The 26,920-nt window shown below is 35.8% G+C and overlaps 1 protein-coding gene across 9 annotated transcripts in view; it reads left to right on the top strand.

Annotated features, from left to right (window-relative positions):
• Positions 1–26,920, top strand: part of IDE (insulin degrading enzyme) — a 95,677-nt gene that overhangs the window by 34,548 nt on the left and 34,209 nt on the right. For all 9 annotated transcript variants that reach the window (XM_006073692.4, XM_044935322.2, XM_044935323.2 and 6 more), the window contains 8 exons: positions 1,931–2,100; positions 15,529–15,651; positions 20,535–20,647; positions 21,203–21,365; positions 22,072–22,164; positions 22,592–22,683; positions 23,604–23,684; positions 25,426–25,529. In XM_006073692.4, the coding sequence (XP_006073754.1) occupies positions 1,931–2,100; positions 15,529–15,651; positions 20,535–20,647; positions 21,203–21,365; positions 22,072–22,164; positions 22,592–22,683; positions 23,604–23,684; positions 25,426–25,529 (939 nt within the window). The remainder of the gene's footprint in view (positions 1–1,930; positions 2,101–15,528; positions 15,652–20,534; positions 20,648–21,202; positions 21,366–22,071; positions 22,165–22,591; positions 22,684–23,603; positions 23,685–25,425; positions 25,530–26,920) is intronic.

The following is a 26,920-nucleotide window of genomic DNA, read 5'->3' as shown; positions in this document are numbered from 1 at the left end:
GATGTGGCTTTGTCCAGCTATGGTATGTAGCTATTAGGTACTTTTCCCAGCCTGAGTGTATTGAGGTAGGTGAAAGTGGTTAATATGTCCAGAATTATCTGTTTCCGTATATCATTAATTATAGGCTCCAGATAGAGTTTCCCTTCGGGTTGGTATGTGTACAGTACTTAGCACAGGACTGTATTCACTGTGTGCTTAAAATAATACCAAGTAATGGGAACAGCGTCTTTGATGGCTGCCCTGTGAGGTGCAATTGCTGAGACGTTTGTAAACCCAGGAGTCTCTGGGCCCACTGAATAGTAGTCCTGTTCAGACAGTCTCTGCCCTCAGTTTTATCTGAATTCTGGATGTTTTTTTTTTATAAGATGGGGTCTAAATTTAAGAATTACTATATGAAATCATGATTTAAATTGCAACCTGGTGTAAAAGAGTTAATTTATTAACTAAAGGACTCTTAGTTCAGCTTTGGTACTACTATTAAAGAACAACTTCAAGAAAAATATAGGTTACTTATGTTAAAGTTACATGCCATTTTATTTGTCAAACCACTGCTTTTAAATTTTAAAAATTCTCTTAATATTTCATAAAAGTCCTTGATTATATCTTAGTCAAACCACTGTCATATGTTTTTTATACTATTATTTTTTTCACTAATTATAAAGTTCTTAAGAAGGAAAAATATTCAAATAGAGCCTTTTAAATAGGTCACTTAGTTTGTCCTAAAATGCCTGAGTCTTAGTGAAATTGCACTTAAAACTAAATTTAATATTTATTGCCTGAGAACTATCAGCTGCGTTTTCCTTTCTTGGAGAATTAGCCATGTACAACAGAGATGTTTATAAACATCCCAAATTGCAAATCTTAAATAGATAGATTAGATTGCTGTTGTCTTATAAATCTGCCCCACTGTTTTGCAAGTCTGCCCTGACTTTTTATTGTTGTATTGTGATTTATATTAGGAAATATATATTTGGCCTTTGTCCCTTATCCTAGACAGTAGCTCCTGAAACTCTTGGAATTTCCTTAGTGTTGAGAGCCATAAAGTTGCATTTTGTTATTTTAATGAAGTGACTTTAGGAAAGTCCCTTGATAATTTGAGGCTAGGTGTTGGTTGCCAGGGGAACCACCCCTGTATTTAGAAGGTTGGAACTTTCAGTCCACAAGCTGGAGGTTGATTTCAGACACCAATGCCCAGTGATTTACTCAATTCTTTTGAAGTTTGGAGAGCCTACAGATTAGTGAACACGTGAAGATGTGGGGAGAGTGGCCTACCTAGAGGGCATAGAAGCTCCGTACCCTTCCCACATACTTTGCTTTACGCATCTCTTTCATCTAGCTGTTCTTGAATCATATCCTTTTATAATAAATTCAGTAATCTAGTAAGTAAAATGTTTCTCTGAGTCCTGTAGCTGATCTAGAATATTAATTGCACCCAAGGAGGTGGTTGTGGGAACCTCTGATCTATGATCTATGGCGGTTGGTCAGAAGCCCAGGTGACAACCTGGACCTGTGGTTGGTGTTTGAAGTTGGGGACAGAGGGGAAGGGGTGAGAGGGAGGGATGAGTCTTGTAGGACCTGTGAGATCTCATGATATCAATTGAGTTGAATTTTAGGATACCCAACTGGTGAATTGCTTGGTGATATGGTAACAACACATGGGAATTGTCAAAATCAGAGGTTAATCTTTTTATATTTTCACTAATTAGGTGACATATCTGGGGTAGAGTTCTCTGAATTTACATACGTGTAATATTATTTTTTTCTTATATTACTTAGAACTTATGTTCCTTTTCGCTTTGTAGCAGTTTTAGTTTTCTCTGATTCTGTAGAATTCCTATTTCCTAAGTTTCAAACATTTTTTAAAACATTTTTCTGAGGCCACTCTTAAAATAACAGCTTTCAAATTGTTAATTATGTTTCACACCCTTAGATTTGCACAGTTTTTCCTGTGCCCCTTGTTTGATGAGAGCTGCAAAGACAGAGAGGTGAATGCAGTTGATTCAGAACATGAGAAGAATGTGATGAACGATGCCTGGAGACTCTTTCAGCTGGAAAAAGCTACAGGGAATCCCAAACATCCCTTCAGTAAATTTGGAACAGGTTTGTCAGCAACGGCTTTAATGCATTAGTTCTCCTTAACCTCATTTAAACCATGGCCTCTTTGCCCAGTATTGTATTTTACAGTTTAGGATAGAAGATTGCAGAACTCCTTAGAGTTTGGAGCTGATAAGTGGTTGTTATATCATTGTTCCTCCCTGGCCTTTCTTTCTTTTTTTTTTAATAATGGTTTATTTGCTTGTGTCGGGTCTTGGTTGCATCATGCATGAGGATCTTCTGTTGCAGCAAACAGACTTCAGTTGTGGCGAGTCGACTCTGAAGCACAGAGACTTTGTTGCTCTGTGGCACGTGGGGTCTTGGTTCCCTGACCAGGGTCAAGCCTGCGTCCCCTGCATTGCAAGGCAGATTATTAGCCCCTGGGCCACTAGGGAAGTCCTGCCCTGGTATTTCTTAAACCATACCCCTACATGTATGTTGTTTGGCAGGTCTTTGGGGAAACACCTATATTTGACCTAAAAAAAGGGTTAAAGCTTAGGTATTTGAGCTTTGTGCAGAAGGTGATAGGTTAATGATAAGGAAGAGTAACAAAATATGAAACAAGTTTATTGGATAACAAGATATAAAATTAAATTTAGATTTTAGAAATAGTAAGAATGAAGTGGTAATCGTTCTTTTAACGGATGAGTAACATTTTGGCTAGTAGTTCAAAAAAAAAGATGTCAATAAGAGTTGGGCTCTTGGCATTGGATGTTTTTTTTTAATTGAAGTGTAGTCAATGTACAATATTATGTAATTTTCAGGTGTACAACAGAAGGATTCTGGCATTGGACTTTGAATGTAATATATGAAATGATATTCTCAAAATTGTAATAACAGTGGCCTAACCAGTTATTTAGCCCTCTAGAGGGTACCTCTGGCCATCCCATACGAATAGGGGTCTAGCTATTTCAGGAGCAGAGCAGTTAAGAGTTGTGAGTAGATATTAACCAGCATTTCAAGGAGAGGAGATAATAGAGCTCTTTATTCTGAATAAATGGGATGTCTACTTCAAGGGTTATTGAATCCCCTACTCCCATTGCCTCCGCCTCTACTATCTACAGATAGATAAATGCATGGCGTCTGCTTCAGGCCTGACTGTAGAAGACACACAAGGTCCCTGCTGTCAAAGTGCTGCAACATCCTAGTAGAAGATTAGACATGGGATGACAGGGAGTAGCATAAAATAAATTTGAAGATACCTGATTTTGTAATTGTACCCTTTTTCTTTATTCAGTTTTTCATTAAAAAGTACAGCTAAAATATTTAAATAATACAAAAGTATGTTTTAAAAAAACAAAAACTAAAAGTTGCCCTTTTCTTTATTGACTGTTGCCATTCCCACTTTACCAGATGTAATCATTGTGAAAGGTTGCTATGATTTTTAAAACACTGCTTTGGGGATTATAAAATAGCATAAAAAAAAAGATTGTTTAGTGTACTTAAATTTATGCTTATAAGTTTATTTTGGGGACTTTTGAAAAAGACTATGAAGCCAGCCTTCTTTCAGTTTGAATACCATTCCAATATATCCAGCAGCAACCAGGGAATTAGCATAGCAAAATAGGAGTCTATAAAAACTCCAATTAGAAGCAGCGATACTGTATTCTTTAGACTTGTAACACTTGGCACCTTGTATCTTTGCTAAGGTGAATATTGTGGTCCTTAAAATGTCTATGTAATGATTAATTTTCTGAAAAGTGGCTTTTATAGAGGACATGAGCATACATGGTATATCGAGGGAATATGAATTTAAAAACCAAATTTCAAAATCACTACATCCAATGACTGTTGTCCTTTAAATAGTCCCTTTGGCAGGTTAGGTGCTTCCACCAACAATGCTGCTATTGTCAGAACGTGTTAGAACTCTTTTTTGGGAGTTGCCTTCTTTAAAATGGTCTCACTGGTGATAAATCACAGTCAGCATAGTCAGGAAGCAGCCACAGATCTTCCAGAAATAAATCCAGTGAATAAGGTGAGCAGTATTGCCTCTGGTCACAAACACAAAACAATCGTAAGATATCTTAAGGTATCAGGAGTGATAAGTGAAGAAAAACATTGAATGGTCAATTATGTAGAGGTGGAATTTGGGAGCCTATTTGTTTTCATAACCTCTGATAAGGCTAGGCAGTTAGTCAACAAAGTATGAAGTAATATAAACAGCTGAGAGGTGAGTTAGCCAGACTTGGTACAAAAGTACAGAAAGTGTGATGTAAGGAATGCAAACACTAAGTTACCTGTTGATTTTAGAAATATAAACTAATGTTGAGCTTTTTTGGAGTAGAGGTTCTGTCCATTGTTAAGGTCACAGACAAGTTTGAAAATGTGATAAAAGCTGTAATAAATACCCTTACTTAAAGTTATTCTTTTCAGAACAAACCTTGTCAGAAATCATACTTAATTTACTTTTATTATTTTTTAGTAACTTCAGATGATTCTATGAATGTGGCCCATTTTGTCCATCTAGGGAATGTGGTTTATTTTAATATTAATAATACTTTAAAGCTAGGTGTTTTTAAATGAGCAAAGATCAAGCATTGTGTGCTTTTAAGAAAACCTTACAATAAAATGCTTGTCCTTAACAGTACTTTTTCATGTACTGAAAAAGTGGTCAGTGGCTTTCAAACTTTTCTTTATACAACCCACAGTACATTTTATTCATGGCACATGTAAGCCACTGGAACAAAAGTATTATCAAACATTACCTATCTTATATTTTCAGATGTAGTCTGGTACCCTCTGTTATATATATATATATATATATATATATATATATTTTTTTTTTTTTTTTTTTTAATTTAGGTCTTTCAATACGTTAAATTTATTTCCTCACAATCGAGTGGGTTCCACAGTTTAAGTAATTCAAAGTGATAGGCAGTCATTTCAGTAGACTCAAGAAAAGCATTTGTTAAAACACCTTCATGAACAAAGCAACAAAAAAGCACTCATTCATGAACAAAACAACAAAAAAACTCTTTTTGAGTTGATAAAGACTTATGTCAAACATGATTAATTCTGAAGTTTCAAAGAGATTTCTGTTGAAAGACAAAAACAAAGAAGAATACTTTCTAATCATTTTTTTTGTTCAGCTCTGCTATAGGTACCAGTCATTACAGGAAGTCAAGGGAAAAAACAAGTGATAAGTAAGAGGTTGAAAGGAAGAGAGAGAAAACTTCTTGCTTCCATATGATATGATTGCATAAAAAATTCAAGATCTTCAGATTAATCATCAAAAATAAGATAATTCACCACTGTTGTCAAAAGAAGAGAAGCACTAAAATTGCATTCTTGTATTTTGCGTGTGTGCTCAGTTGCTTCAGTTGTGTCTGACTCTTTTGTGACCCCTTGGACTGTAGCCTGCCAGGCTCTTCTGTCCATGGGCTTCTCCAGGCAAAAATACTGGAGTGGGTTACCATGGCCTTCTCCAGATTGAACCTGAGTCTCTTGAGTCTCCTGTATTAGCAGGCAAATTCTTTACCACTAGCGCCACCTGGGTAACCCCTTTTCTTGTATCGATAGTAATCAATTAGAAAAATACTACAGGAAATATTTCGTTCATAATATAAAAATAGCTATAAGGTATTTAGAAATAACACTAACAGAGGAGCAAGAAAAATATAATGGATGTAAAAGAATGCCTGAGTAAATGAGAAGATAAACCATGTTCATGGATGGGTAAACTCAATATTACAAGATACATTTCACCCTGAATTTATCTAAATTCAGTATTGTGCCATTTGAAAGCATGAGGTTTTTTTGTTTTTTTTCTTTTTAATAATCTTATAATCTGATTATAAATTAATATGAAAGAGTAAAGGGCCAAGAATAACTAAGATAATTTTGAAGAACAACAAAGAAGACACTACTTCTACCCGGTACCAAGACTTTAGTTGTTAAAGTAGTGAAATTGATGCAAAAGTATCTGAAGATAACAGTAGAACAGATTATGAACCCTAGAAGCATATCCACAAGTGTTTGGAAACTTAGACATAAGACAGAGGCACATGACAAATGAGTAAGGAAAGGGTGGACCTTTCAATGACTGGTGCAATCATGTAGAGATGAATAAAATTAGATCTCCTCTCACACCATGCACAAAAATAAATTCTAGGTTGATTGGACCTAATTATAGAAAAAAACTTTATATAACTTTTAGAAGAAAATATTTTTTAAAAAATATTAAGCTAGGAAAAGTGTTCTCAAGCATACATATCACAAACCATATTTTTAATGGTAAAGCATATATTTAGATATAAATTTGGTTACATTAAAACTTAAAATTTCTGTTCAGTACAGACACAAAAAAGACAAGCACATACACAGTAAAAATGTTTGCAAAGCAGTATAGCAGATAAGAACGTCTGTAAGTAAGTAAGTAAAAGATAAAAACTTCTGTAAGTAAGTAAGTGAAAGATAAAAGCAGTTCATTAGAGAAAGAGAAATAGGCAAAGGCTATTTAGAGTCAGTTCCTTTGTTTGAAAGTCATTTTTGTAGTTATGTGCTAAATCTGTCTCCACACACGTGTCTTCATTGACTGCCTATGTGATCTCTCTAGCCTCAGACTTCAGCCAGGAATCCCACCTCCCAGTAGCAGATTCCTCTGTGATGTAAAGCTTGTACTCTGATGGCGAGCTGTGCTGAGGTTGAATCATTGTTCTACCACTGAGCAGCCAAGAGTGGGCCAGTTTCTTAACTTCTGTAAGCCTCAGTTTCCTCCCATGTCTGGTTGGTATAAAGTGGTTAGCCAAAAGTCTGGTCCTAATGGTACTCAGTAAATGAGAGGTTCTATAATTACAGTATGATAGAGGATCAGTGACATAGTGGTTAAGAATCCTCCTGCCAATGTAGGAGATGCAGGTTCAATCGCTGGGTCAGGAAGATCCCCTTGGAGGAGGAAATGGCAACCCACTCCAGTAATCTTGCCAAAAAGAATCCCATGGACAGAGGAGCTTGGTGGGCTACAAGTCCATGGGTTCATAAAGAGTCAAACATGACTGAGCAACAGAGCACACACACACAGCTGTGAAAAATAGCAAAATTTTAAAAAAGTCTTTGCCATGAAGTTGTGAGGGGCAGCCACAACTTGATGCAGTGGGTTTGATGCAGTGATTGTAGGACAGTGTTATTAGAGAAATGTACTCCTGTTCTCTTTTTAAGCTGAACCACTGATTGGTGATAACATTCCCTTTGCCCCTTCATTTGTCACTCACATACACCTTTAGTTATAGTTCCACAGTTGCTGATAAATTTTATGCCTTTTCTCTGCCCTGTTGCCTTAAAAAAATTTTTTTTCTCTGCCTCTCCATGAAATAAAAGCAGAAGCAGTTGAATTTTTTAAAGTTGTTTGGAACAGGAAAGGAAAATTTTAGTTCTGATTATTCTTAGTGATCTGTTTTTCTAAACCTAACCCAACAGACACTGTGGGAGCAATTGGGTTTAGTCAGTCAGCAAAGGAAATAGAAAAAAATCAGGATGTGGGTGAGGGAAACAAAACAGGCACTCCTTAATGGAAAGAAAGACAAAGTGGGAGGGCACCTGGAAATAGAGGGTGGGGCTGTACCTAGATACAGGTGATGTTTTTCTGTCTTAATTGTTAAGTGACAATTATGCTTTGTAGCACATACCACAAAGGATTATAGGAATCTGAGTACGGTATTATACATATGCTCAGATTCTCTCTTTCTCTGTTGACAAGTAATTTTTTAAAGGTCTTCTACATGTAAAGTGCATTAGAAAATGCAAAGAAGTGTAAATCAATGTCTTTGCACTAAAGGTACTTTTAGTTTAGTTGGATAGGCAAGTCAAACTCAGAATTTCACTGGAGTATAATCTCTTGATTGATTTTCTCTTCTTATTTCCTCCTTGCCAATTTTTACTGAGTGCTGCACTAAGCACTTTGCCTGGATTATTTAACTTAATTCTCACAATATCCCCAGTAGGTACATGCCCTTATTATTTCTATCTTATAGATGAGTGAACTAAGACTTTAGAGAAGTAATTAAATTGCTTAGGGTCACTCAGCTTTTGATTGCTAGAGCCAGGTCTGGTGCCCTTAACCACTGTACTATTCCTCCTGCTTTATGATTGCCTAGAAATAAATTCTCCAGGATCTCAGAGGAGGTGCAAGTTGAATTTTCCTGAAGGGTGGGTAGGATTGTCTTAAGAAGAGGAAGAGTCACTCTTAGAAGAAAAGGAAAAGGAACTATTATTTATTGTATGAGCATTAAGTGCCACCCACTGGGCAGGCGTTTTACCTAATATGATTTCACTTAACCTTCACCACAGTACTGAAATTTTCATCATCCGTTTGACAGATGCCAAAATTAATGCTGACAGAATAAGTAGACCAAAGTTTCATAGGCTTGTGGGGGATACAGGGCGGAGGGAAAAGAGGGAGGCTGGTAGTAGAAGTGTCTGTAGGTTATGGGATTCAGTATCAGGTCAGCCTGAACTTCAAGTCTGTGTTTCTTGTGATAATGGTAGTGAAAGTGAAAGTCGCTCAGTCGCATCCAGTTCTTGGCGACCCCATGGACTGTACAGTCCATGAAGTTCTCCAGGCCAGAATACTGGAGTGGGTAACCTTTCCCTTCTCCAGGGGGTCTTTGCAACGCAGGGATTGAACCCAGGTCTCCCACATTGCAGATGGATTCTTGACCAGCAGAGCCACAAGGGAAGCCCAAGAATACTGCAGTGGGTAGTCTATCCCTTCTCCAGTGGATCTTCCCAACCCAGGAATCGAGATAATGTTAGGTTGACCCACAAAATCATGATGAGAGGCAAAGACCAAGGAGTGAGCCCAGTGTCATTTGGAGAGCCTGAGTTAGAGAAGTTTGGCCGTAATAAAGGATGCTTTTGTAGGAAGGAGTAGGGAAATGGATTAGAACCAAAAAATATTATGAAATATCAACCAGAAGGTAGTTGAACACCTCATGATACACTGGGATGATGATAATGACACAAAATTTAGACCCCAGTAAAAGTTACTTACTTTTTTCTCCATTTCGTCTCTCCATTCCTTTCTAAGTGAACAATTTGGAACATATAAAAGTAGACAAAATATTGTTAAGAACCCTGCGTATACATCACTTTGCCCCTGACCAGTCCTGTCTGACCCACATTCCCAGTCACCATCTTCCATTATTTTGAAGAGATCCCAGACATCATTTTATTCGCACATATTTCAATATATGTCTGTAAAGATAATGACTTTTTAAAAAACATGGTAAAAGTACCATTATCATTAATATCACCAACTATGCAGGCAGTGTTCAAATTTCTAGTTGTCTAATGAAAGTTTTAATTTTTAAAATTTATTTGAATTAGGATCCACTTAAGTTTCAAATAGTCTATTAGTTTCAAATAGTCATCTCTCTCCTCTACTCCCTCCCTTTGACTCCCTGGAATTTATTTATTGAAAATCAGGATGTTTGTTATGTAGGACTTTTCATAGCCTAGCTTTTGCTGATTGCATTCCCAGGAACATAGTTTAATATATTACTCTTTCTTCTGTATTCCCACAAGTTGGCAGTTGGATATAGAGGCCTGATTAGATTCATGTTTATCTGTTTTTGAAGAAGGCTTCATAGATGGTGATGTGTTCTTTCGTTGGGGGGCATATAATGTCTAGTTTGCTCTCTGTTTATGTTGATAACAACCGTCCTCAAATGCATCACCCCTGTAATTTTAATTCTGTTACTTTTTCTCATATTGATTTGCTTGAGTACTACTATAAAAAGAAAATCTCCTTTTCTGCTATTTGGCTCCCCAGCGGTACAGTTATAGAAAAAAGCAAGATAAATGTTTGATTCATTCCCTTTATTTACCAGTTTGCAAAATATTGAGTTGGTTCCCTGGCATCTTTGAATGATGACTAATTTATTTATTTTTTTTAGTATCATGATAATTCATAGATATAAAAATATTTGATATGGTTTAGACTGCTTAATCATTTATTAGTCTCCAGGTTTTTCCATGGCTTTTGTTAGTACCTTTTTTTTTCCCCTTGCTAGGAAATGTGTCTATGGAAAACTAGAAATTTAAGTGTACAGTTGCTTTATTGTGGCGTTTAAGAGGCTTTCACTTCAAGTCCCCTTTCTTTAGTAACTCATGTCTCACACTTGCATGTCCTTACCCAGATGCAGAAGAATTATCCTTTTTAATTTTTTAGGAAAATTGATAGATATCCAAAGACTTTGGTTTCTTCCAGGATTTTTAGAAGATTTCTATAGCAAGAAGAAAGAGATTTTTTTTAATCTTTAAAAAAAAAAAAGATTATAATAATTCCAAGTAACTAACTGTAGATATATTAAACTAACCTTCAGGATCTTGGGTTTTCAGAGAACAGTTCAGAGTTTCATGGTTATAACTAACAAATAGACTTTTCCTTGAGAACCTATGAGACATATAGTTGGAGACAACTTTGATTTCTCAAGCATATTTCTAAAACTTCAAACTCAGTCTTTCCCACAGAGTGTAAGAATTATTTGGCTGGCTTTAGAATTTTCCAGGAAAATGCATTCTGTTTACTTGAAAATCAGCACTCATATACATTAGTACTGAGTTTGTAAGCCTTTTTTTAAAAAATAGGATTTATAGTTCATGTGAAGAACTGGAGAAGGAAATGGCAACTTACTTCATTATTCTTGCCTGGGAAATCCCATGGACAGAGGAACCTGGTGGGTCATAGTCCATGTAGTTGCAGTCAAACACAACTGAGTGAGTGAGCACACGTAGTTCTTGTAATGAAAATATAGAATAAAATTTACTGATCTTACAATATACAAAACCCTCTTCAATATCCGTTAATCACTTTTCATAAACTTCATAGCAACCCAAGTTCCTGTTAAGTAATTATTGTCTGATAGATGCTATGCTGAGCCGTAGCACAGATAATTCATTTAATCCTCATAGCAATCCTGTGAGATTGGTTCTCATGATTCTTATTTATGAGTAAGAAAAGTGGAGCTTAGAGAGGTAAAGAAACTTGCCTGTGCCTCACAGCTAGTGTCAGGGTTTGACCCTTTTTCTTAACAACTGGGCATGTATCCATGTTGAGATATTTGTAGACTTTTCCAGGGTTGCTTAATTAGAAGATGATGGAGTCAGGATGAGAAACCCTGAATCTCCCAATCTCCAAGCCAGTGCTCTCTCCTAGCAGGCCCAGAGTGGAGGCCCCAGTGAGTCAGCAACCCTGACAGCCTCAGTCTTCTGCTGGAGCTTACTCTTATGGTGACAGAGCCAGAAAGGTAGGATTCAAGATTTATGTAGCAGCATTTTAATTTGATAGAAGTGTCCCTGCTGACTTAGTGCTAAATGAGGACAATATATGTGTAGAGACTGAACTGGTATTTGTTATCCCAGCCATATTCACATTGCTGTCCACATACAGATTCTTAGGCAGAGGAAGGTTATCTGGACCATTTACAGAGCTTTCTTCCCTACTTTAATGACACGGATCCTATGCTGTATTCAGAAGCCAGAACCTCCTACAATTCAAATCATAATAAAAGTAGCTTCAACTGGTTGTCTATTTTGTGCTATACATCAAGTATTATATTCATTTCTTTAATGTTTTTACAGATTTATTATTTGTCATAAAAGAGATTAGTACAAAAGCTTTGCCCAGGTCATTCTTTACACACTACTTGAAGAAACAGAACATTTCAAGTACAGTTTGAGCATCTGTTGCACAATTCCCTAATTGCATTTTCCTCCCTGCTCCCAAGTGATAACATTGCTAAGTCATGCATTTATTTCTAAGCAATGTGTTGTATAGTTTTTTAGTTTTATAAAAACGGTATTTTGTAACTAATCTCTACCACTTGTATTTTTTCATTTAATGTATATTTGTAGGAGTTATCCATATTGGTGAATGTGTTTCTGATAAATTTTTTTTGCTGCTTTCTGAAAAATGTATTGAATACATTACTATTCTTTGTCCTTTTTCCTATTGATTCAATAGTGCTGCTATAAGCATTCTTACACATGTTTTCTTGTACACAGAGTTCTCTAGGGTTATAGGAGTGAAACTCTGGGAGTAGAATTACTGTGTATTAGGATATGTACATCTTTAGATTGCACAGATATTGCCAAATTGTTTCTTACAGTAGTTGATCCAGTTTGCACTCCCTTATGCAGCATCTGAGTTCTCGTTTCACCACACTGCTTGGTATCATCAGACTTTTATTCTATTAATTGGTTGTTAAATATTAGTCTTACACTTTTTTGCACCTTTTCTTTTTTTAATTTGGTGTAAGTCTACCAATGTCTGGACAGCAGATTGAGCCTAAGGAAGTCTTGTTCAAGGTCATGTAACCAGAAGACGATTGACCCTGGATTAGCTGATAGCTCTGCTCACACCAAAGCAGTGCTTGTTCGTCTGCACCCCTGCCTGGGGATGACGGCTCTGATAGCATTAAGTATTCTCTGTGTTATGTCCTGCTTCTCTGTTCATTTCCTCAGCTATTTCTTGAGAACTTCCACTAGCTAGCCTTCTTGTTTTTAAAAAACCTTTTAAAAAGGTTTAATAAAAGGGCTAATCAACTTAATAACTAGCCTGACTCTTTGGCCCATTTACTCCTAGTATTCATGTTTTTCTGTCAATGTATTAAGAGCTGACTGTCTGACCCCAGGAGAGTCATAGTGGAGACCATTTCCTCTTTCTAATTCAGGAGCGTCTTAGGATACAGGACTGGCATTCTGGGCTGTGTTCCCAAATGGACCAGAGTTCCCTTCTATCATTACATAATAGAAAGCCTGGAAACATCTAGGTAGCAAATAAATGAATATGTGGATTTCACAGAATGGAATCTTTGTGGCTAAAAGCCACTCCTCAGAGCAAATGTGATTGAGTCTCTATTTAGCCGTTTGGCCAGAGATGCAGAATCACTAGATTTTTGTGCCTTAGGTGAGCCAGGTTGCTGTTTACAAAATAGCCCCTTTGGCTCATTTTTCTTTTAATTTGTTGTTGAAATATTAATATAATAAATATACTGAAAAGTGTGTGTGGCTCTGATAAATTATTGTGGTTATTTTACTTTTGCTGCTATTTGAAAAATCTATTGAATAAATATACTGCTCTTATTTATATACAGCTCATTGAATTTTCAAAAACCTCAGCAGACCACACCAGTCAAGAAACAGATTACCAACACCTTTTTGTACCCGTCGGTAGTCATTATCCACCTACCCAAGGATCACATCTATTCTGACTTTTTATGGCTAAGATTAGTTCAGCCTGTTTTTATGTTTTATATAAATAATACAGTGTTTCCATGTCTTGTGTCTGGCTTCTCGCATTAAACCTGAAAGTTGTGAAATTCCTCCACACTGTTGCATATTAACAGTGGGTTATTCATTCTTTTTACAGTATAGTATTCTGTTGTGGTCCTCTGGCTCTTTTTACTATGGCATTGTAAGTATTTTTCCAGTGATACATATCTTAGTGTATTCAGGGTATGTTCGCGGTTTATCTTTGTGTTGGTTTTCGTTTTTTTTTAATCTCTGTTTTTATTTTTAAAATATTTATTTATTTGGCTGTTCTGGGTTTCAGTTGTGGCTTGCAGGATCTTAGATCTTCATTGTGGCATGTGGGATCTAGTTCCCTGACCCAGGATTGAACCTAGGCCCCCTGCATTTTGAGCACGGAGTCTTAGCCACTGGACCAACAGGAAAGTCCCTATCTCTGTGTTCTTAAATGAACCTAAAGATAAAGGGTAGGGATTAGAATGGTAAGATATTCAGGTATATTAAAATCAAAGCAGAATGAGCTAGAATCAGTCAACCTGAAAGAATTTTAAGTTCTAGACAGAGGCCATACCCTTTGTCTTTACATATTTTGATTTGAAGTTTTGTTTTAAAAACCAATATATTGACCAGATTGTGAATAGGCACATCAGATCACACTTGACACTGAAAATGTGATTTCTGTCTAACGCTATCACACTTACAGTCTTGAAATAAAACGTGATTTCTCCAAGCTTGGGTGTTCCAGTGTGTTGATTTTAATGCACATATTGTAAGAATCTGTGCTTTGCAGTGTAAATGAGTAATGAAGCTCTAGGGCCTAGTCCCTCTAGAACCTTCATTTTAGTAAAAAAGGGAGGCATATACTCAAATTTCACCTTAATATGAGAGAACTTTTAACCATTACCCAGAAAAGGAGCTTCTTGTTGTTGTTGTTGTTGTCCTTTTCTTTCTGTCTTTCTCTCAGGAGTTAGGACTCTGGATACTTTTTAGATCATCTGGATCCCTGAAGTAGAATAAGGGGATGTTTTAGGACCTCAAGTAGAGCAGATCTGGAGTGGAACTGGATCTTCCTTGAAACTGAGAAGAACCTGTAAATTTGATTTTAGCAGGCTGCTGCCAGTGAATATGAGTACATTTGATTGCTTTCTAACTATGAAAAGGTTACTGAGTACTTGCTGGACTGTTTCTTGCACACTCCACTAGATCTGTTGATTGAAGCATTCAGGACATGAATCTTGGCTAAGAGTACAATGCAGCTCTTCAAGGATAAAGACTGGATCTGAGAACGCCATCTGGTGGCTCTCTCTGGATCCTAGTTTAATGAAAGAGAGATTCTCTAAATGCCAGTTCATCAGCCATTATAATAACCCAAGGAGGGGAAAACATGTCGAGAATATGTTCTGCCAGGAGCCCATTTAGTAGTATAAGTGGGAACAATAGAAGTTACTATACTGGATTTTAAGGTATTTCTAGTCAAGATTCCATTTTTAGAGAGATACCAATTACTGAAATTCCACCTCCCAGCCTTTAAATGGCAAGATCTTTATTAGAAATGTAGTACTTAGAGAGTTTGACTATTTGCTCTTGACATGCACATTTTATCCTAATTGAATTAGTTATTAAATTTCATAATAGATCTCATAGTGGTACTCTGTATACATCGCTTGAGACTTAAAAGAATAGCATTGCATCCTATTTTTACCAGTCTAGATCAAATTCATGAGAATTCACATCACAAATTTAATGCTTCAGCCAAGAATAGTACATTTCTTTCCACAAGTAACTTGGCAAGTTCCGAAAAGATCCCTCCGTGACTATGTTCAATTAATTTTGGAGCTACCTAGGGAATTGGAAATTAAAGTAAGTGTGAATGGAGGCCATGTGGACCTCATTTTTGTCTTATAAGTGCTCATGATACCTACCACCTCATAGGAATTTTAAGAACTATGATTTTTATAAAGCATTTCAAGTTCCAGAGGGAAAGCTCTAAGATAAAATTTAACTAGTTTGTTCTATACTGTCCTGTTTATCCAGGTTATGGTCAAACATACTTGACTAATCATTATGAATGTGTTTGTTTGGACTCTGTTTTTTAAGTTTACCTTAAAGCAATGTTAGTAATAATTATGAAGCTCTAAAATTCACGTATTTTGCTTTTTCTTAGAAATGTTTTTCATTCCTTTTTAGGTAACAAATATACTCTAGAGACTAGACCGAACCAAGAAGGCATTGATGTAAGACAAGAGCTCCTGAAATTCCATTCTACTTATTATTCATCGAACTTAATGGCTATTTGTGTTTTAGGTCGAGGTAAGAAATCTTAAAATTTTTTCATAGAATTGGATTATCTGATTTTCCATTTTGACTTTTTCAAAGTATTGGGAGAAAGATATAAGATGTTTCCTATTATCTGTTTAGAGGCTTTGCAGATGACCTTCTTGGAGAAAATGTGGAGGGGAATTTGTTTTTAACTCACTGTGTTCTAAAAAGAAGCTTGTTCAGTTGCTCAGTTGTGTCTGACTCTTTGCGACCCCATGGATTGCAGCATGCCAGGCTTCCCTGTCCTTCATCTCCCGGAGCTTGCTAAACTCAGTCCATTGAGTCGGTGATGCCATCCAACCATCTCATCCTCTGCCATCCCCATCTTCTCCTGCCTTCAATCTTTCCCAGCAACAGGGTCTTTTCTAATGAATTGGCTCTTCTCATCAGGTGGTCAGAGTATTGGAGCTTCAGCTTAGGAGATTTTAAATGGAGACCTGAGGAAAAAACAGATTAATATCAGTCGTTGGAAGTTGAAGCTTCCCTGGTGACTCAGATGGTGAAGCGCCTGCCTGCAATGCAGGAGTCCCAGGTTTGATCCCTGGGTTGGGAAGATCCCCTGGAGAAGGAAATGGCAACCCACTACAGTACTCTTGCCTGGAAAATCCCATGGACAGAGGAGCCTGGTAGGCTACAGTCCATGGGGTTGCAAAGAGTCAGACGCGACTGAGCGACTTCACTTTCACTTTTTTTGGTGCTCTACACATATAAAGGCAAGAAAAGGAAGTATAAAGGACAAGATTGAGAGATTTGACCTTATAAAATTCAGAAAACTAAAAAATCAAAAGGCAGATGATTATAAACTAGGAAAACTATGAGAAAGCAACAAATATTTGATTCTAAAAGTGCAAATTAATGATAATATGTTGTTTCCTCTATTAAATTACCATAATCTTGGTTTGGATTTTGTTTTAACTAATACCTATTATGAAGAGAGGTATTCTTTTGTGTTTGTTGTGTATACAATTTATGCAATTCCTCCACACTTTACAGAGGAGAATTTAAGATGCATCACCCTTAAAAAATACATTTTTACGTCTAGAAGTGCAGTCTAAGGAAATCATCAGAGTTGTTCAAACAGGTGATGTACAAGGATGTTTCAGTATAGTATTTACTAGTAAAAAGTTAGATGCAAGCTAAATGTTCATTAATAGGAGATTAATAGTGATCTTATAGCTATATCATAGAACATCTTACAGAAAATAGCATCCCTTCTCTCACTTTCTCACCTCCCAGATGCTTTATTGTTCTTTAAAACATTTATCAAACATTTATCTTTAAAAATTATCACACATTTAATATTTAAAGAAATATTAAATATTCTTTATTGTCTGCTGCACCAAGAATATAAGAATATAAGTCACTTGAGAAGAGAAACTGTTTTGTTCACTGATTTGTCTGGGTTAGTGCTTGGTACATCATAGGTACTCAGTAAATAAATATTGAATGAATAAATAGTTTTATGACAGTGTATTAATAGCATGGGAAATATTCTTAATGTATTAAATAGAAAACAAAAGCACTCTATAAAAATGCTATGTGCTATATGATCCCATTTGGGGATTTCTTAAAAACTCTAATAGACATAAATGGGAGACATAAGACAATGTAGAAGAACATACCAGAAATGTAATAATGTGCTATAGTAGTTAAGAGTTCATGCTCTAGAGTCTGAGAGCTTGGGTTTGAATTCCTAACACACCACCTACCCGAGGTGTGGCTGTGAGCTAACAAAATTACTTCTGTTCCCTGCTCTTCAGTTTTTGCATTGTTAAGATGGAAGTGGTACCTCATATCTGTTGTGAGGTTTAATTGAGATAATGCAGAAAAAGTGCATAGTACCTGGTGACACCCCAAATACTCCATATATGGTAGCTGTTTGTAGCATTCCATAATCATGAGATTGTAGGAGACTTTTGTTTTCTTTTTTTTTTCTTCTTTTGTTTTTCTAAGTTTTCTAAATTGGCAACTGTTACTTTTGTAGGTAGAAAATAAGCGCCTATGTTTATTTTAACTTGATAATAGAATGAGGATATAAAATGGGTCCAAGGAAAAGGCTAAAAAAAAAAAGTGTGTGTTCTGTGTTCTTTCTAAAGATAGGTAAGTCTGTGGAGTGTAAAAACAAAAAAATAACTTGGTATTTAGAGCCTAGTCCTGGGAATAGGTTTCTAAGCGTATTTTTGTTCATGTCCTCCTGAGATAAAACATGATTTCAGTAAGCACTTACTGGGCAAGTGATAATGACAACAGATGACTCAGACATGAACCCTGCCCTCAGTGTTCTTGGTTTAGTGGAAGTGACAGAGCCAGCATCTGAAAGAAACAAAGAGTTTCTTTGTTCCAGTTTGGTCTCCCTGTGTGACCTGAGTTCTGTGCTCAGCTGAGTGGATTTGATGACAGGTCTGGGAGAGGTGTCCTTACAGTACAGGGGTGTGTGGAAGAAACAGGATCTCTTAGAGGATTAAGAGATAGTCTGCTCCTTCTTCTAGGAGGAGGGAAGAGGAAGAGTAACCAGGTGGCAGAATCTCTGTCACAAAGGGACAAAAAAGTTTTTCTCTGTTTTCCCATGAGGCCCTCTCTCTAGTTGCTGCTGCTGCTGCTAAGTCGCTTCAGTCGTGTCCGACTCTGTGCGACCCCATGGACTGCAGCCTACCAGGCTTCTCCGTCCATGGGATTCTCCAGGCAAGAACACTGGAGTGGGGTGCCATTTCCTTCTCCATCTCTCTAGTTGTGGCAGCACCAATTACCTGGACACTTGACAAATAGGTAGCTGTCAAGTGGAGACCCTAGGATGGCCAAGTCCTGGGAGTGTAAAGATGAATGGGACTCAGTTCCCTGATTTCTGGTAGCTCACAGCCTAATGGTGAAGACAGACTTTGCTTTATGGTACAATTGCCTTACCTTTAAAAAGCTACACGGTGAATTTGTGCTTTGAAAAGGAAAGGCATTCCCTAGTAGAATCTTGTGTCAAGGGCCCCACTGTCATCAGCATTTCAGGTTGACAAATCATTGTTGGCCACCCTGCTTGTTTCCAGTTACATGTCCCATCTGTCTGTCTCTTTATGTCAGATGTCTCTGACATCTTTCACTCAAGATACACCCACTTCACTCCTGAGTTCACTTGTCATGTAACAGGCAGCCACAGGCTGGGCCTTTTATTTGGCTCTGGACATGTTAAAGTTCTTCATACAAGTCCAAAAAATTGAAGTAAAAATGCATATGTTTTATAAATAAGGTGCACATACCCACATTCATAGACCTAAAAGAGAACTTCACACTATATATATATATATATATACACACACACACACACACACACATACAATTGTCAAATAGTGATTAAGTGTTTTTTACAGAGTTCATGGAGAAGTTCAAAATGGGTCATAGAATATCAAGGGAAATTTCTTATTTGATTCAAATGCTTTCTGACAGTAATAAGTGATGAATGTTTATACCATTTATAAATAACCTATTTTTGAGGAGACAGAATCAAGGTGAGTGGTTATCTTGTTTATAAAAAGATAACCTTTTCCACTTTTTTTCTTTTTAGAATAATAGTAACATGTATGCATAGAAGAAAATTTGTCCCATACAGAAATACATAAAAATGGAAATCAATTCTTCCTCCTCATCTCACTTTATGAGCACTGTGCCCTCTTCAAAGATAGTCAACTAAATCATTTTTTGTTATACTTCCAAAAGTAGAATTTCATTAATAGATTTAGATTGATGTATATCTGTTAAAAATTAAATGAGATTATACTACATGACATTGAAATTTGTAGTTTTCACTTAACAGAAATTTGAGATATTTTCATGTCAGCCCATACACATCTCCCTGTCATTGATGACTACCTAAAATTCCAATGTAGAGATGTCTAATAGCATGTACACATTGATAGATGACTGAAAGTCACTTGCAGTTTTTATTGTTTTTATAAAAACGATACTGCAGTGAACATCTCATCTATATAACTTTATAAACTTTGCAAATACAATTCTCTATAAAAAATATAGATAGATGATAACATAGAAGAATTTCATACACATGGCTGTATAATCTTACCAACAATTACAAATCTTTGCTTGAGTTTGACAGAGTGTGATATAGAATCATATAATGTTAGACCTTGGAAGAGACTTGTGATCACCCTCTCCAGCTTTCATGTTTCATAGAACCTGGAGTGCTTAACCAGTTTGTCTAAATGCTCTTTTGACATAATTTGTTGCTATTAGAGTTGGGTTAGAATCAAAGTCCTCTGATCCCCTCACCCAGGATTCTTCTCACCATTTTATACTATTTTCCCACAAAATCAGTTACTTAAAGATGCTAACATTTGACTTTTAATAATAGGTTTAGACTGTTAAAAAGTTAATGTTATTGTCTATCAGCCAGTGGTTTAGTATGTTTCTGTTGGAAATTGTAGATAAAATAGTCAGTTTCCAAATGCCACTAATTATTCTATTATTGTTTCTAATGTTTATTTTTAAACTATTTCAAGATAATATTTGTAAAATAGTTTTTTAAACTATAAAGAGGCAGACATTTCTGAGGTATAATCGTTATCAATATTTCATAGCTACAGAAGTTATACAGGTTCTGGTAGGGTTTAACTGAATGCTTCAACTTATCAGATGGAGTTTTTAAAGAATTCCTAGGCTTTCCTTTTAGTAATCCTGAAATTTTTCAGGAAATCCTAAGGTCCTCCCCACCAGTGTTACTGAGATATAATTAAAATATAACATTGTATAAATTTAAGGTATACAACATAATGATTTTATATAGGTACATATATAATCCTAAGGTTTTAAATACTACCCACTAGGTGTTATGATTAGTTTAAGTTCTGTTTCTGTTGTCTGTTTTCTTGTAGAATCTTTAGATGACTTGACTAATCTGGTGGTAAAGTTATTTTCTGAAGTAGAGAACAAAAATGTCCCGTTGCCAGAATTTCCTGAACATCCTTTCCAAGAAGAACATCTTAAAGTAAGTGCATGTATTGCTAGTATTTTTTTTTTCTGTTTTAAATTTATGGATATAATATATGCTAGTTTGCCAAAGAGTACATAGAACATTTTAGAGGTTTCATTATTTATATGGTTTTTTATATTTGTCTGGGTAGTCATATGAAATCAGTTTCACATATACTAGAGACATGTATCACCAAAAAGGTAACAATACGTTCTGATCTTTTCATGCTAAAAGTAGTTTTGGGAGCTATAACCTTGGCAGACTGTAGAAGCTGTTAAGCAGTGCCAGAAGGCAAGCATCCAAAAGCACTGAGCCACATGGTCCAGGGGACCAAACATGGACCGCATACCTGTAATGAAATCGCACTAAGAAAGAGCCCGGGTCATTTATTTCTGTTTGGTCAGTGTGATTTTCTCTGGCAATTGATTCTCTCCTCAATTTGGGATTCCTCTGAAAATCAGGGTGGTTGTTGTTTATTTTAAATCAGTATTCTAAATAGTTTGTAAATTTTTTTTTTTCAGTAGGATTTATACATAGCTAATCTTTTGTGGTTTGTTTTTTTCCCCCCAGCAACTTTACAAAATAGTACCCATTAAGGATATTAGGAATCTTTATGTGACATTTCCCATACCTGACCTTCAGAAATACTACAAATCAAATCCCGGTCATTATCTCGGTCATCTCATTGGGCATGAAGGTCCTGGAAGTCTGTTATCAGAACTTAAATCAAAGGGTGAGTCTCTTGGGTCCCAGCTTATGAAGGTAGTACCGCATCTCCATCATTTTTTTTTTTTTTAACTCTGGCTCTCATTTCTCCTAAATATTTCCCTGTGAAGGGATATTTTCAGATGAGACTATTTAGAGTTTATGGGAGAGTGAGGTGATGGTTGTTAATATGCTTTTGTTTTTTCTTTGGGGTTTTTGTTTTTGTCTTTTTTCATAATTTGTTTTACCTTTTTGGTATTGAGCAGTGAAGTTTAAATATTTCAAAAAATATTCTGGCCCATGTTTTAAATAAGATAGAGGTTAAAAAAAGTAAATCTCATATTGTATATTATTTACCATCTCTATGAAATGAGCTGAAACATTTATCTACTCTTATCCATCAAATCCATCAAATGGTGTATTAATACTAGGATCAGTCAGTAGATTTCCAAGGTTCCTCTCCACTTAGACTCTGTATATAGCACTTAAGCACAGTAGTCTACTCTTGATTTGGGAAATGATTTGAGGAGTCCCAAGAAAAACTCCCAACCCCAAAAATTCCTTGAATCTTTTGCAGTGCCTGAAACTGCTTTTCTGAACTGATTTTTGCCCAGTCTTTTCTGCAGAATGCCCTTCTAGTCTCTTGGGAATGTATAGAATTAATTTTTAGAAAAAAATTCCTTGTCTTAAAAGAAGACACAAGCAATCACGTTGATTTCCTTTGAATGTTACAGGCTGGGTAAATACTCTTGTTGGTGGGCAAAAGGAAGGAGCCCGAGGTTTTATGTTTTTTATCATTAATGTGGACTTGACTGAGGAAGGATTATGTAAGTATTGGCCATTTTTGAATGAAAATTGATTTTTTATGATTAACTTTTATTAACTTATTTATGCTCTGGATCTGTTTTTTTGTTGTAAAGCTATAAAGACTTTAATTCATACCGTTTTATCTGTTGTAACTTGGCCTCCATTTCATGGGTGATTTTCCTTCCTTAACAACTAATCATTATGTTGCACTTATAAAATGTGTACTTGACTTTTTAGTTACTCATTTATTACCCCAAAGTCCCTTCTGTCACAAATCCCAGATCTTGGAAGGCCATGTATGTGGGACCCTAAACCTAGTCACAGGGAGGTGAGAAGTCCATTTCTAAGGGGGACCATTTCTCCTTACCTGACTTACCTTAGGAATAAGCTCCTTGCTTTGAAGGATTTGAAGACTGAATGTTTTTTAAGTGTGCACTTTTTTTGCAGTACATGTTGAGGATATAATTTTGCACATGTTTCAATACATTCAGAAGTTACGAGCAGAAGGACCTCAAGAATGGGTTTTCCAAGAGTGCAAGGTACTTTCTTTCACCAAAATTTTTCTTATGGAAAGTTTTCAAGAAACAAGTATATGTGAGTTTAAGGCCCAGTGAAATTTTTTAAGTTCTTATTGTTCCTAATTTAAACTCTAAAATTTTGAAATGCATAGTAGCTTTAGTTAAGGCCTAGTCTTAACTAGTCTGATTGGTTACCTGATGCACAATTAAGGGTTAAGGCATCAAGTAGCCTCTTTTTAGGAGGAAAAGGAAAGAAACAAATAGATTGATTTTCTGTCCCTGAGAAGAAAGCCAGGAGTTTCTTGAGCTTTTATGTATCAGTGTTTACTCCAGTTCTCTGTCTGAAGCTGTATCTAAAATTTGTATTGAACTCTCAAAGAAACAGTGAATTGTTATATATATTATTGTGTTCTTAAAAGTGATTTTATTGTTGTATGTAGGGAAAAGCCTGTCCTTTTCTTGCTTTCTTTCTTTCTTTGCATAAAACAAAAGGTATTTGTCTTTTAAATTTTTAAAGGCTTCTTTTAAGAGTTTTTTTTTTTTTAACATCTGCTTTAAGATCTATTCAAGACTGAAATGTATTTTGTTTAAAGGTATAATCTCTGTGAAACTTAGGACAGTAACTTCTAATCAGGCTACAGTTCTCTGAAAGGGTCAGTAAAATCATCATCTATGCAACTGATGAATCTCACAGGGTTCCTTCACAGTTTTCCTGATTCTTTGACTAATAGTTTCAACAGTTTAGCCTATAGAATCATGTTCTATATTTGTTATTTTCATTCGTGTTCTGTACATTTCTAAATCAAGCATAGCCATTTTTCCAGAAAGTGATAGTTATATATGGAGGAAAATAGGAGGCAAGCCAATCCCCACCGCCAAGGAAAAAAGTATTTCTAAATAACAGGTAACTTATGTCTAATTGGATTAATTTTTCATTTTAGGACTTGAATGCTGTTGCTTTTAGGTTTAAAGATAAAGAGAGACCACGGGGTTATACCTCTAAGATTGCAGGAATATTACATGTAAGTTGATTGTTATTTTACTCTATACTTTGGCACATAGAGTGTTTCAGTGATCCTGTATATGTTACTTTCAGTACTATACAAATCATAAAAATTGAAGCTACAGTGTAAAACTTTAGACTTTGTAGCAACTAGTAAACTCTGATGTGAAGACATATTTAAAATCTTAATTTTCATCATCCTGAAAATCATCATCTGTAATATTTTCATTACATAGACATCATGCTTACTGGTTTTAAATATTTTTCAGTTCTACTATGTGTCATGTGCTACTTATGTAAAAGCTATAAATCACCCACTTTTCCCTGTTTCCATTGCTGTCACCCTAATATGAGCTACCTTCATTTCTTACCTGGATTACCATCATAGACTCTTAGCTGAGTTCGTGTTTGCCGTCTCCCTAGCTTTAGTGTTTTTTCCCTGCCTCAATGATCTTTTGAAAACCCAAATCAGATTATTTCAGTCCTCTGTGTCAAGACTTTCAGTGGTTTCCCGTCAGAGTTGAAATAGATCTAAATTTTTACCTGACCCATAACGACATCTGACTCCAGCCTCTCTCTGACAGAATTCCATATCACTCCCCCTCCCACCTCTCTCATTCCCATTCCACACCAGCTATCCTGGCTCTTTGTCTAATCTTTAAGCGTTTAGTTTTTTCTTCCCTCTCAGGGCCCTGTCATTTGATGTTTTTTTCTGCCTGGAACACTTACAGTCTTTGCATAGCTAGGTTCTTCTCGTTTGGGTCTCCACTCAGATGTCTCTGCTTTAGAGACACCTTCCCTGACCTCTCAATCATGACCTTGCCCCTTTTAAATTTTCTTTATAGCATCTTATCAGTATAATGACAGTATTTGTTTATTGTCCACCTCCCTCCCAGTTAGAGGACTTCCCTGGTAGCTCAGACGGTAAAGCGTCTGCCTACAATGTGGGAAACCTGGGTTCAATCCCTGGGTTGGGAAGATCTCCTGGAGAAGGAAATGGCAACCCGCTCCAGTATTCTTGCCTGGAAAATCCCATAGACAGAGGAGCCTGGTAGGCTGCAGTCCATGGGGTTGCAAAGAGTCGGACAAGACTGAGCGACATCACTTTCCTCCCAGTTAGAACATGAGCTCTTTATAGAACAGGGACGTCATCTGTCTTACCTACCATTGTACCCACAGCAGCACCTAGAACAGTGCCTGGCACAGAGTAGGGTGTTCATTACATACTTGTTGAACGAATGAATCAGTCTGTCTCAGTAAGTTCCCCTTACAAAAAAGCTTCTTCCACATTATTTTTCTTTAGTAACTAAAAATATAAGCCATTTTTCCTCCATAACAACTTTGTAAATGCTTGTCTGATTTCATTCATAGAAGTTAAAGAAAAAATTCTATTAAAATATATATACTTTATATTAAGAATCCTATAGATGCCAGCGTTTAATCACCAAATTTCTTTTAATCGACACTCAATTTTTAGCTAGAGGTATTACTTGTTCCCTGAAAAAATGTACTTTTGTTCTCTGTAATGTAAATTATTTGGGGATTAACTGTAAAATTATCCCACAATATGAAATTGCTTAAAGTGTGGTAAGAGAAAGAAAAGATTCAGAAATCTTTACAATGAAATAAAATTTAATTGGAGGGAAGAGTGGGGTGTAAAATAGAGGATTTTATGTGTTAAAGATCTGTTTGCTTTAATAAGTTAAACTGTATCGTAGCCTTACACATTTTACTTTTGTATTTATTTTCCTTTTAAAAAGTATTATCCCCTAGAAGAAGTGCTCACAGCTGAATATTTACTGGAAGAATTTAGACCAGATTTAATAGAGATGGTTCTCGATAAACTCAGACCAGAAAATGTCCGGTGAGTCACTACAGATTTTACTGTTACATACTAGATTTTCAGTGATAGTTGGAATCTGAAAATTTGAAATTGTGAATAAAATGCTTTTAAACTTTTTATCAAGCATGATTACAAAAGTAGAGAGAATCAGTATAATGAACCAATACCAAACTTCAGCAATCAGTACATGGCTAGCCTTTTTGATCTTTACCCACACTTCTTCATTCACCCTTCCTCCAGTCTTGATTATTTTAAGTCTGTATCTTGAAAACATGAAGATTCTTTAAAAAAAAAAAAATAATAATCATAATTTCATTATGAATAAGATATAATAATAGATTGTCTTAATCTGGCTTCATCCTAACTCTAACTCCCAAAGGGTCAGCTCATTTATCTTGTTTTATAAGCAAGTGAGGACACCCTCTGTTTTTTTAAGTGAAAGTAAGGATTACAGTCTCAATGCTCCTGACTGGCCAGTGGTTAATCAGGAAACCAAAAATTGGAGGAGCTGTTAGGCTAACAAATATTTCTATTAGAGGAGGATCAGCCCTAAAGAGCTTATGAGCTACCACACGATATTTCTGCCTTAAAATTGAATTTCATCTATATTTTCTAAAAGTCAAGAATAAAAGGTATACATTTGATTGGCGCATATTTTGCATTTTTTATTTTTCTCCCCTTTTGAGCACACATTTCCAGAATTCTGGGAACTTGGTGATTGAGTAAACATGTTTTTTGGACCAGTCATTTTATGAGTAAAATCAACAATCTGATAGAACTTTTTGAAAAAATCTAATGACAAAACCGTTCTATCAGTCATTTTCCTAGTTACCATTGTTTGAACTTTTCCAGACATATCCTAGCAACAAACAGTAGAGAGATTAAATTAAAAGAAATATTATTGGTGGTTATACAAAATCGGTACATGTGGTAAAATGACATAAAACTATACACACACATTGTACCAACAACAATTTCCTGGTTTTGATATTATAATAGGTAAAATGTAACCATTGAGGAAAACTGGGTAAAGAGGATACAGGACCTCCCTGTACTATTTTTGCAACTTCCTAACTATAGAAATATGTAACTATATCAAAATAAAACATTAAAAAAATTTTAAAGTATTTACAATAGCAACAAAAGCATAAAATATTTAGGAATTAATTTAATCAAAGATAAACAAGATCTCTGCACAAAAAACTATAAAACAATGCCAAGAGATATTTAAAGACCTTGTTCATAGATTAGGAGACTTGATTTTATTAAAATATCCATCCTCTCCAGTTTGATTCACAGATTCAATGTAATCACAATCAAAGTCTTAGTAGGCTTTTTTCCTTAAGTTATTGGTAAGCTGATTCCAGAATTCATATGGATCTACAAAGGACCTAGATTACTTGGAACACTTC

Source organism: Bubalus bubalis, chromosome 23 (assembly GCF_019923935.1).
Source record: "Bubalus bubalis isolate 160015118507 breed Murrah chromosome 23, NDDB_SH_1, whole genome shotgun sequence".
Lineage (NCBI taxonomy): Eukaryota > Metazoa > Chordata > Mammalia > Artiodactyla > Bovidae > Bubalus > Bubalus bubalis.
The sequence above is the reverse complement of the archived record's forward strand: the minus strand, read 5'-3'. Positions and strand labels throughout refer to the sequence as shown.